This window comes from Macrobrachium rosenbergii, chromosome 19, assembly GCF_040412425.1.
Source record: "Macrobrachium rosenbergii isolate ZJJX-2024 chromosome 19, ASM4041242v1, whole genome shotgun sequence".
Taxonomy (NCBI): domain Eukaryota; kingdom Metazoa; phylum Arthropoda; class Malacostraca; order Decapoda; family Palaemonidae; genus Macrobrachium; species Macrobrachium rosenbergii.
Genome location: NC_089759.1, coordinates 11,220,044 through 11,232,547, shown reverse-complemented (window position 1 = coordinate 11,232,547; position 12,504 = coordinate 11,220,044). Strand labels below are relative to the sequence as shown.

Sequence of the window (12,504 nt, the reverse complement as noted above, 5' to 3'; positions counted from 1 at the left end):
AACCTTAAGGAATGCCTACAGTACACTGTAAATTATACTAAAGGTGAATTGCAGCATCCCTTCGGGCTCGGCTACATTAATTTCTGCCTTTTAATTTCACATATTCCTTACTATACCTTCCCAACTGGCTGTCTAACTTCTTTTTATCTTGCTTTCAATTTCACATCTCATTTAAGAAAGTCCTTTGGCAAGCTCAATTAAAGCTATAAATGTAACTACTAAGGGATTCAGAACCGATGAAACACGGTTTTTCAGCAACAACTTTTTATCAAAGCATCGGATAAAGCTGAAAGTTGGCAAGTGTATATTTTATAACCCTACCTAATTTTTTTGCAAGTATTATTTAGACTAAGTTCGATAGTTTTGATATTTATAGAGTAAAATGAAGTCACCGATGCTGGACAAGAAAATCACAGACAAGGATCCTAAAACAATTCGTGAACGTAAACATAATATGACAGATATAGGCTTCGCCCATCCACCAGGTAGGCGGTGAATGGATATACTTAAAGAATTTTAGGCTTCAGACAAATTCGATAATGGCCAGCAGGATATGGAATTGTCCCCGTGGTTGCAAGACTGCATTTGTGCTGGACGGCTTACCACTTTGTATTGAAGCAAGAAGAAGACCTGTGGCAAGATTTACTCTAGTGTGAATAGGTAATTATTTCTATGGTGGTAATGGTTACTTGGCAGCCTAAAAGTGCAGGCAGGAGCTGTTAGACAACACGTCATTTTGAGGAAGAGTACTTGAAATCGGACATTATCCATGAGAGCGTGGGACCAGTCATTATTGATCTCTTTAGCGATGAAAACGTGGATGATGACCTCCGAGAGTGACGATTTATCGAAGACATTTTGTAAATTAATTATGTATAGTGTTAGATGTTTTATTTGTACCTCTAAAACATATCTATTAAAACACAGTGATTATAACAATATGTTCCTCATTCAAACTGATTTCAATATATTTTCCTTTCCATGCATATCAATATAAATCGTGTTACATTTGATTGATATTGAAGCAGGTAAATAATAACTTGAGCTTGCCCTCAAAATCTTGACTCCTACCGGTACCTTTTATTTGCAGCATAAGAGTATACAAGCGCTGTTTAGGTGTTATATGATATAAATAAAAACCAAGAAAAATAACAATGGGTTACATTAACTGAAATAAAACAATGGCATTGACTTTACAACTCTAACAATTGAGGGAAATGAGGCATCATTGCTTTTCATTTAAATTCTACTTCTAGTGACCGCTCCTGACATGCTGCAAACAGAAGGCTATAGTGTCAAAACCTGAGATAAACAAAATGGATTGTCTTTTTGTATTCCCGCCCTGAATAGATGTAGATCTAACAAATGAGCTATAGACTGGTTCATTATGTGGATGAACTACTTGCACTGAATTATTTGTAAAGTAGAAACATTACGAATATCAAGAAAATGGAAGAAATCCAAGCTAACAACTTAGTCCTAACAACTGCTGTGGAAGTTGCAATGAAACCTCCACAAAATAATAATAATAATAATAATAATAATAATAATAATAATAATAATAAAATTATTGAGAATGATAGTGCTATCAAGGGGACGATGACAAATCCTGCTCGCCATCATTGATATTGCTGAAGCCTTGTATGGGTATTAAAAAGGCCAAGAGAGACAAGGTCTACCCAATTGGATGTCGTTGCCTCCTGCCTGGAGTAACTATGAAAGGCGATGACATATCTTCGAGGTACATGCTCATTGCGGCAATTCACCTGCTGATGCAATAAGGAAGTAGACAAAGCTCCACCTACATGGGATATTTGGGGAAAGTGAGCAAACCTTCCTTTCTCTTGGCCTTGGGTGCTAATATCAATTAGTGAATATGCCATCGCCAAGTAGTAGAGAGCCACAGTGAAGAGACGTTTTCCCATATGTAAACCTCTTCACTGTGGTGGAGCCTTATGACGTCATAGGTTAACGTCATTATTGTGTTCAAAACCCTTACCTGCGATTTTGATGGCTCTGGCATAGAAACCCACTTTTACTCTGGTAAGTACCAGAACTATTGAACTTAGGTAGTAAATAACACTTGCAATAATTAGGTAGGGTTATAAAATATACACTTGCCAACTTTCACCTTTATCCGATGCTTTGATAAAAAAGGTGTTCGAAAAACCGTGTTTCATCGGCTCTGAATCCCTTAGTAAGTGGTCTTATTAAACAAAATTGGGAGACTTTAGTAATGTCTAGTGTGCCTTGCAGGACACTAAACACTAAGTGGTAACCCTTATGGGTTGTACTCTATTAAACAGCACACATGGGTATAGGCTACTGCATCCTTTAAAACTTTGGAAGGGAAAGGCACAGAGTTCTGTGTTGAACAGAAATGTGAGGATCTCATTACTATTTTTTTTTTGTGAAATAGGACTAAGGACCTACCATGGGTGGTGTACATTTGATTCACAAACAGAGACTCAAATTCATTTTAGCTACTAACTACACTGGACACAAATTATTATAAACCGGAATATCACTTGGGTGTATGAATTTCACATATACAAAATAGCATAGATTATAACCTCCTCCCATGAAATTTCCCTTTGACCTAATTTTACATGTGACAAAGCATTCAGTTTCCACTTCTGAAATTTAATGTTTTAGCAAAAATAATATATTATCTAACATCCCCATACATACTAATACTGTATGTAAAAAAGTTCTATTACTATACCTAATATGCTTTGGTAATGTGAGAGCATGACTAAGTGCTTCTTCATTACCAAAATTCACAAGGATGTAAAAAGCTTCAGCTTCTTCCCGAATGCTAAAAGCTTCAATGTTTCCATAATTTTTTCTTGGTTTTGATTCTGTACCAATTTGGTTAGTGTCATTTTCAAACCCTGTTTCCTCGTTGTCTTGCAAATCTAGGTTTTGGAATTTTCCATTCAAGCCCGCAGCAGTAGCTTCTTCACTTGACTCTTTCTCATTTGTCAGAGCATCCTTCATAATCTTCTTTTCACTTTCCTCACTCTCTTCTTCAGTCCAATTTCCTTCATTTTCACACTGTGGTTCTGCAGGCTGTTCTCTCACATCAGGGGATTCCATTTCCTTATCTAAATCTCGATACAGTGCTAAAATTAATGTTAGTGTTTCCAGTAACACTTTCTTGTTCAAGTAGGGGTCAAAATCAGCAAGTTCATCTTCACACATCCTGTAATCAAGTTATATCATGGTTAATTTATTACAAAATAACAGCTGATGACATAAAATATGTTTTTTAAGTCAAACACTTTCCACATACCCGTAAATCATAAACTGTGAACAGCTCCAGTCATGCAAACCTGAAAGCTCATGCCAGAAGACCAACTGACCCAAAAGAGACAAAGTGTCATTCCTCCACATCAGCCTCCATCTCAAACAGTATGGGAAAAGGATGAGGGTTTAGTAGAAAAAATTGTTTTTACCTAAACAAAATTTGTTCTTAATAATGCCTTTATTGGACAATCTACTCTCTTATGGCTTCTGCCAGTGGAGCAATACTGGAGTACTCAAAATCAATGGAGCTTCTGTAAGTAATGGAATTGCATTGGAAGACATGATCCAAAGTACACTCATCATGTATATGTGCAATAGAGGGCAACTCAGGATGATGCACCTTTCTGAGTGTGCCAGATACATGAAGGATGAGCTGCTGAAGAGGATGAGGTTGACAAACCTGGTTCCTTCCAAAAAGGTACAACATGACATACTACAACAATCAGTTTCAATTACTTAACATCAAGGTATTTATGTGTAATGCCACATAATTAGAACCTGGTGAAGTGGTTGCTCTTAAAATAACAGAAAGACCCAAACTTTATGAGCCTGGATCTAAAGTTAAGATGTCCTCTTGTGAAATCTTCAAATACTCTCAGGGTATAACCTGCTAGAGACAATTCAAGATAAAAGTATTCCAAACTGAAATAGTCCAGCAACTTGCGAAAAGTTAAAGACAAGAAGAGGATGAGCTGAAAGATTAAGTCCCTTAGAAGTACATCCTGAAGGCTCTCACCAGGCAGAGAAGGCTATCTTCAGGAAGAACAGGAAAATGTATAGAAAAAGAACATTTATAAAAGATTTTTTTAGCTATAAAACCTGATGCAAAGGGAAGACTCATCAAAGACCAATGGCTGGAATAAAAGACTTCCCACCAACAAGGGATGGTACTCACTGAAAAGCTTAGAAGAGTTAAGGGGATCCAAGGCTAGTAAAGACTGAGCAGCAGCTATGCATAGAACCTTGCATTTAACATCAGTTACAATAACCCTAATCCCAACTCCGTCACATCTGGAGCAATCAGTATAAATGGGAGCAGTATTGATAAGATGTTAAGTATGTTTTAACATGATAACAAGCTGCTCATCTTCCTCTAATATATTGTTACTAACAAACCAAAACATTGATAAATTTCAACACTTTGCAGTTTCCTAATGGAATATCAGAATATTTGTATGGCAATACTAAGGATCTGAGCAAGTTTAATTTTCTAGCACCTCAGATGCTCTATAACCTGGTCAAAACTTTTTATTTCTGATTTCGATATCTGTTAGTGAATTTGGAATCTATGGAACCAACCCAAGTTTGGAAGTAAACTCTTTAACTTTTAACAGTATCCACTAGCATGCCATTAATTGGAAAGATCTGGGCTAATGTTATCTGGGCTATAAAAATGCAATCTGGGCAATCTTCAGATGATAAGTCTTTTGTTTTGCCCATAATAAATACACAATGGCCACTTTACACAGTGCAACATGGTGAAAATGCAGGAGGACAATAGAGCGGTCACACGTGAAATGCTATCCACAACGGCTAGCACCCTCAAACTGAACGATAATACAGTAGAACCTCGGTCCTCGACGCTAATTCGTTCCAGAAGAAGTGTCAAGATTCGATTTTGTCGAATTCAGAGTTAATTTCTCCCATAAGAAATAACTGAAAATGGATTAATCCATTCCTGACCACCAGTCATTACCCCAACCTTGCCTTTTTATACAAAAACTTTACACAAATTACAATTAAATAAGTTCAGAGTTGAATAACTTACCGTATCAGAAGCACTTTTTACATTTTTAAATGCATACTGTATCAAAAAAATTGGCCTATGACCAATGTTGCTTTTGAAACCGATGATAGACCGAAATATAGGCTAGGATAGGTAGCCTATAGGCACTACCAGAATGTACTGCAATGGGTACACATGAAAACTGTTGTTAATAATGATAACATTGAAAAACAAGCCAGATTATAACATTAAATTAATAATACAGTATTTATAAGCTGAATTACTGTATGTCTGTTATCATAAAATTAAGAAAAATTTCTGGGTTACGTCAGAACTCTGCAGCTTGTGGCAGATGTAAACAAACCACAGCGCCACCCTGGTGGTGTCCCAAAAGGGTACTACTTACATAAACATTCAATATTTGCCAAAAATTTCATACAGGGTCTATTGGAATAGTGTAATGCAAAATCACTGTAAAACATCTTCCAGTAAATATTTACTGAAAGATGTTTTACAGTGATTTTGTACACTATTCCAGTAGACTCTGTATGAAATTTACCATAAATATTGAATGTTTATGTAATTAGTATGCGATACACCACCAGGGTGGCGCTGTAGTTTGTTTACATCTGCCACAAGCTGCCGAGTTCCGACGTAATTTAGGAAATTTTTCTTAATTTCATGATAACAGACATACAGTAATTCGGCTTATAAATACTGTATTATTAATTTAATGTGATAATCTGGCTTGTTTTTCAACAGCAGCAGCAGCAGCAGCATGTGTGGGCTTTAAATGCTTTTAAATAAGCATGGGAAGAACGGCACCAACAACGCCAACTAGCGGCAGCCGCCCGAAAATGATATTTTAATGATAAAATAAGGTTTGTTCATACTTACCTGGCAGATATATATATAGCTGTATTTCTCCGAAATCCGACAGAATTTCAAAACTCGCGGCACACGCAGTGTGGCCAGGTGGTTAGTACTCATTCCCGCCGCTGGGAGGCGGGAATCGGGAACCATTCCCATTTTCTATTCAGATTTTCTAGTGCCACTGTCTCAAGAGGGGAGGCGGGAGGGCACTAAAGTATATATATCTGCCAGTTAAGTATGAACAAACCTTATTTTATCATTAAAATATCATTTTGTTCATGACACTTACCTGCCAGATATATATATAGCTGAATCCCACCGTAGGAGGTGGGAAGAGACAGAATAGGATTTAGAAACAAATAAATGTAGGCGAATGACGCCTTGGTTCCTTACCTGTTAGCATAGCTGACTTCGAGTTTATCTGTCACCCAAGCCTGCTGCTGCTAATCCAGAGTCTCCAGCAAGGTAGGGACCTATAAAGCTGGAGAGATCCAGATGACCTGTCCAAGGGGGCGTGACCACAATAGGACTAGATCATGTTACCATACAGAGAGGGAGAAGGAGCAACGACCAACCACCTGACCGCCCTATCTAAGGTAAAAGAACCTAGCATAGGCTAAAAAATTGGGATGTCCACCTCAATGGCCACCCAACAACCAGAAATAGACAACAACAAGATTAAAAATACTACCTAACCCCTAAAGGATAGGATGAGTATTGCCTTCTTCTCCCAACATAGTGTCTGCGGAAACGTACGGTCCCAGCGAAGAGCAGTCTTCAAATGTCGTCTTCACATCTCGCAAGTAATGCGGCTTAACACTGAATTACTTCTCCAGAAGGTAGCACCAAGAATATCACTCAGAGACATATTCTTTTGGAAAGCCATCGAAGTCGCGATAGCTCTAACTTCATGAGCTTTTACTTTCAGAAGTCTCATGTCACCTTCTAAGCAGGAGGAATGAGCCTCTCGAATAACACTTCTTAAAAAGAATGCTAAGGCATTCTTGGACATGGGAAGATCAGGTCTCTTCACCGAACACCACAGATTGTCCGATGAGCCTCTAGTATTCTTGGTCTTGGCTAAGTAGAACTTAAGAGCCCTGACAGGACACAAGACTCTTTCTGACTCTTGCCCAAGTATTTCCGTCAAACCTTTGATTTCAAAAGATTTGGGCCAAGGGTTTGAAGGATTCTCGTTCTTGGCTAAGAACAAAGGATTTAGGGAGCATACAGCATTAGGACCCCTAAAGCCAATATGTTTGCTAATAGCCTGCACTTCACTGATCCTCTTAGCTGTCGCCAGAGCCGTTAGGAAGACAGCTTTCCTCGTCACGTTTTTGAGGGAAGCCGAAGACAGAGGTTCAAAATCACTAGACATAAGAAACTTCAGGACAACATCCAGATTCCAAGAAGGTGTCCTGAGTTGAGGAATTTTGACAGTCTCGAAGGATCTTAAAAGATCGTGAAGATCCTTGTTATCGCACAAGTTCAGGCCTCTGTGTCTAAAAACTGCCGATAACATACTTCTATAGCCCTTAATCGTCGAGACTGCCAGTTTATTCTTATGCCTCAGATAAAAAAGGAAGTCAGCTATTTGTGGTACAGAGGTCGTGGACGAGGAAACTCCTTTACTCCTGCACCATCTTCGAAAAACAGACCACTTGTACTGGTAGACCGTGATTGAAGAAGGTCTCCTGGCATTGGCGATGGCCTTTGCCACAGATCTCGAAAAGCCTCTTGCTCTGGCCAACTTTGAGATAGTCTGAACGCAGTCAGACTCAGAGCGGAGAGGTTTTGGTGGAACCTCTTGAAATGCGGCTGTTTGAGAAGGTCCACCCTCAATGGAAGCGTTCTTGGAAAATCCACTAGGAAGGACAGGGTCTCTGGAAACCAATCCGCTGCTGGCCAGAAGGGGGCTATTAGAGTCATCCTTGCTCCTTCTGACGTTGCAAACTTCCTTATCACTTCTCCCAGGATCTTGAAGGGAGGGAAAGCGTAAAGGTCAGAGTCCTTTCCAGTCCCAGAGGAGGGCGTCTATGGCTAACGCTCCTGGGTCTAGGACAGGAGAGCAATAAAGGGGAAGTCTTGCCGTCCTGGACGTGGCAAAGAGGTCCACTAGAGGACGTCCCCAAATTCTCCACAACTCTAAACATACCTCCTTGTGAAGAGTCCACTCGGTCGGTAGCAGCTGATTTTGCCGACTGAGAAGGTCTGCTCGAATATTCTCCACTCCCGCAATGAACCTCGTGAGAATAGTGACTCTTGAGCATGAGTCCAGAGCAGGATCTCCTCGCAAGGATAAACAGGGAACGAGATCGAGTACCCCCCTGTTTTTTGAGGTACGCTAGAGCTGTGGTATTGTCCGAATTGACCTGGACAATTCTGCCTGCCACTTGGGCTTCGAAGAATTGAAGAGCCAGAAAGATAGCACCCAATTCCTTGAGGTTTATGTGCCAGGACACCTGTTCCCCTCTCCAGGTGCCTGACACTTCCTCCCCTCCTAGTGTTGCTCCCCATCCTTCCCTGGACGCGTCGGAAAACAACACTAGGTCGGGGCTCTGAAGGCGAAGAGAAACCCCTTCTGCAAGCTTCAAGGGGTCGAACCACCACTTCAGATGATCCTTGACAGAAGGAGATATCGTCAAAATCTCTTCCAGATTCTCCTTGTCCCTCCAGTTCTCCGCCAAGAAAAACTGGAGAGGTCTGAGATGGAGCCTTCCCAGGGAAACAAACTTCTCCAGCGAGGAAATGGTCCCCAGCAAACTCATCCATTCCCTCACCGAGCATGTTTCTTTCCTAGAAAGGACGAAACTTTGCTTAAGCAAAGCCGTTGCCGTTCTCGGGATGGAAAAGCTCGAAAAGCCACTGAATCCATCTGAATCCCCAGATAGACGATGGACTGCGCCGGGATCAGATGGGACTTTTCTTGGTTCACAAGAAGTCCCAAGGACTTTCCAAATTCAGTGTGAAAGTCAGGTCCTCCAGACACTTCTCCCGAGAAGAGGCTCAGATGAGCCAGTCGTCTAGGTAGAATGACACTCGAACACCCGCCAGGTGAAGCCACTCGCAACGTTTTCATGATCACCGTGAAGATCATGGGAGCGGTGCACAAACCAAGCAGAGAGCTCTGAACTGGAAGACTCGTCCCCCAGCACAAATCTCAGGTACTTCCTTGATTGAGGATGAATGGGAACATGGAAGTACGCATCTTGTAAGTCCAGAGAGACCATCCAGTCCCCTGGTCTTAAGGCCCCTAGAACCGTCTGAGGCGTTTCCATCTTGAATCTGTCCTTTGAAATAAAACGATTCAAGACACTTACATCTAGGACCGGTCTCCACTCTCCCGACTGTTTCGGGACTAAGAAAAGCCTGTTGTAGAACCCCGGAGAATCCAACTTCAGAACTTGTTCCACGGCTCTTTTTTCCAACAACTGCTCCAGGAGGTCCAAAAGAATCTGTTGCTTCTCTCGGTGGTAAGACGGCGACAGATCCCTGGGCGACGTGCAAAGGGGTGGAAACATGAGAAAGGGGATCTTGTAACCTTTCTCTAAGACAGTTAGAGACCATGCGTCCGCCCCTCGTGTTCTCCAGGCTTCCGCAAAATAAAAAGCCTGGCTCCTACCGGTGTCTGGAGGTGAAAGAAGTCACTTTTTTCCCTAGGTTTAGAGGGGCCGCTCCTCTGGTAAAACCTCTCCCTCATGGAGACGATCTAGAGGAAGAAGTTCCTCCACGAAAGGGCTTCTTCTTCCTGGATGACAACACTGAAGCAGACGAAGAAGAAGAAGGAGCTGGAGGACGCCGAGAAGAATGAGCCAACAGGTCTTGCGTGGCCTTCTCCTTAAGACTAGCGGAAATGTCCCGAATCAAGGACTGGGGAAACAGATGGTTGGACAAGGGAGCGAACAATAATTCTGCCCTTTGCGAAGGGGAGACAGACTTAGCAGTGAAGTCACAAAACAAGGCCCTCTTCTTTAAGAGGCCCTGTACCAAAGTGAGACGCCAGCTCTTCAGATCCATCCCTAACTGCCTTGTCCATACAGTTAAGGACACTAGAAAGCTCCCCAAAGTAATAGAGTCCGAGCTTCAAGCTTAAGATCCAAGGCTCCCAAGCACCAGTCCAAGAAATTAAACACCTCCATGGTGCGGAAGAGACCTTTGAGATGGTGGTCGGTCTCTGACAAGGTCCAAGAAACCTTAGCAGTAGGCAGATGAGACCACGGGAGGCGTCGACAAGACTGGTAAAATCCCTTGAGAAGAGGAAGGAACTCTAGGGCTGAGATCTTCTCCCCGTCTCATACCACATACCAGCCTTGCCTGAAAGCTTAGACGGAGGCACAGCGAAAAGAGGTCTTGCCATGGGACTTCCGTTCCTCCATCCACATGTTGACTTTCTTGAAAGCCCTCTTGGTCGCCAAAGAAGAAGTCATCTTCAAAACTAGGAGCTCTCCTAGCTTTGGAGGAAGCTAGCTGAGAAGGAGGAGAGAAGAGGAGCCGAAGGCTTAAACTTGTCCCCGAACAAGTCCTTAAGCAAGCTGGTCAAAACTTGGTAGTCCGAAGAAGAGGAAGCAGACGAGAGCTCGACTTCAGCAGGATCCGATCGGCAGAAACCTCTCCCGCCACAGCCGGAGAAGCAAACGAGTCACCCAACACTTTAGGGGAAGGCCTTGAGGTCCAATCCGAAGAAGGGATCTCCTTTTCTCAGAAGAAACAGAATGCTCCGGAACGTCCTGAAGAGCAACCGAAGGAGCGCCCAGCGGAGCGTCTTGGAGAGCGCCCTGAAGAGCGTCATCACAGGCGTCACGCCAAAAAAAACGGAAGAGCGTCCGACGGCGCCCTGAACAGAAAAGCGTCCTGAAGAGCGGCGAAGCGCCACGGGAAGAAGCTCGCGGCGTCCTGTTGACGAAGCGCCACGACGAGGAGCAAGAGAGCTAACAGGACGACAAGGCGGCCGAAACAGGAGAAGGAGACGGCGAGCGAGGAGCAGGAGAAGGGACTTCCTTGATCTCTTGACAGGCAAAGTCAAGTCCTTGCGGCGGCGAGGAGCAGAGTCTTTCTCGGCAATAAGAGAAGACAACTGTCGCTGCATCTCCAACAAAATCTTCTTAGCAGGCGAAGAATCCTGTCTGGGAGGAGAGACAATCCTATGGGGAAGACGATGGGCGAGGGGACGCCTTCTTCTTCCTCACAGGAGCAAGAAAGGTTCTCTCCATAGAGCGGCTGGGGCGCTCCGAAACATCCTCATCAGACGAAATCCTAGACTTCTTCTGCGGTGGAAAGGCATCAAAATAGCTAGCCGACGAAGAAGACTGACGAGCAGCGTCCTCTTGAACACGACTCCTCTTGAGAGGGGACGAGTCCTTACGAGAATTCCACCCCTTGGCGGGAGGACGCCTCGGAGGACGAAAAGCAGTCCCTGAGAATGCGCTACAAGCACGATCTCTGGCAGCCTGGGGCGACAACAGGAACTGCCGAAGGGACGTCAGATCGGTGGGAAGCCCCCGTAACCTTCTTGCGGCTTTCGACATGCCTTCTCCCTGAGTCCTGGGAGTCTGACAGCGGTCCAGGCCTAGAAGCATTATGGGGCCGATCTGACGCCCCCTCCACAACACTGGGGGGAGCACTACACTTCACAGCACTTTGGAGAGAAGTCACTTTGTTCTCGAGCGCACGGATAGAACTCATGATCTGCGCCAGGGCCGAACCCTCCACAGACACAATATCAGGGCCCGAAGGCAAAACCACAGGGACAGGTGCAACATCAACTACGTTGGAAATATCAGGAGAGGAAATACCTGACTCTTGCACACACTCCTGGAGGAAGACCTCCTAACCCTGTCACGCTCCAACTTATGAACGTGCACGAATCATACGACTTCCAGCTCGCATCCGATAAAGGTTCACACTCCTTTACATCGATCATCTATAAGACAAACATGCCCCTACACCTCAAACAAACAGAGTGAGGGTCTACCGAAGCTTTGGTAGCCTCACCTTACAATCACTCATACAACATACATTTGAAACTAGCAGAACTAGAACCAGACATAGTTAAAAGAGAGGTCATAAGCAAAATCCAAAACAATCCAGAAAAAGCGTGTGCCAATCCACAGTCCAAGAATCAAAACCAAAAGTCAAGAGAATACTTAAGTGGGAATAAGCAAGTTAACGAAATCCAGAGGCGGAGGTACTGTAACAGATGTTAACAGTACCGGCGACAGAGAAAAATCTGAATAGAAAATGGGAATGGTTCCCGATTCCCGCCTCCCAGCGGCGGGAATGAGTACTAACCACCTGGCCACACTGCGTGTGCCGCGAGTTTTGAAATTCTGTCGGATTTCGGAGAAATACAGCTATATATATATCTGGCAGGTAAGTGTCATGAACAAACTCTTTTTTCTACAAACATCATATGATTCATCGGGTCGGATTCGGGTTTGTTGTTTGAGCTCCGACGCAAAATTTACTCAACATTTCGTGTTGAAATCCGATTATGTCGAGTTCTAGTACAGTCGAGGACCGGGGTTCTACTGTAAATGGAAATGTCAAGCTCACTAAGGATGCACAAATGTCACACAGCTGGCGTATTAGCCTGTCTC

At 43.2% G+C, this 12,504-nt stretch overlaps 1 protein-coding gene across 4 annotated transcripts in view; it reads right to left on the bottom strand.

Annotated features, from left to right (window-relative positions):
• The window catches only part of LOC136848625 (uncharacterized), a 65,352-nt gene that overhangs the window by 32,323 nt on the left and 20,525 nt on the right, over positions 1–12,504 (bottom strand). For all 4 annotated transcript variants that reach the window (XM_067121021.1, XM_067121024.1, XM_067121023.1 and 1 more), the window contains exon 5: positions 2,726–3,205. In XM_067121021.1, coding sequence (XP_066977122.1) covers positions 2,726–3,205 — 480 coding nt within the window. The remainder of the gene's footprint in view (positions 1–2,725; positions 3,206–12,504) is intronic.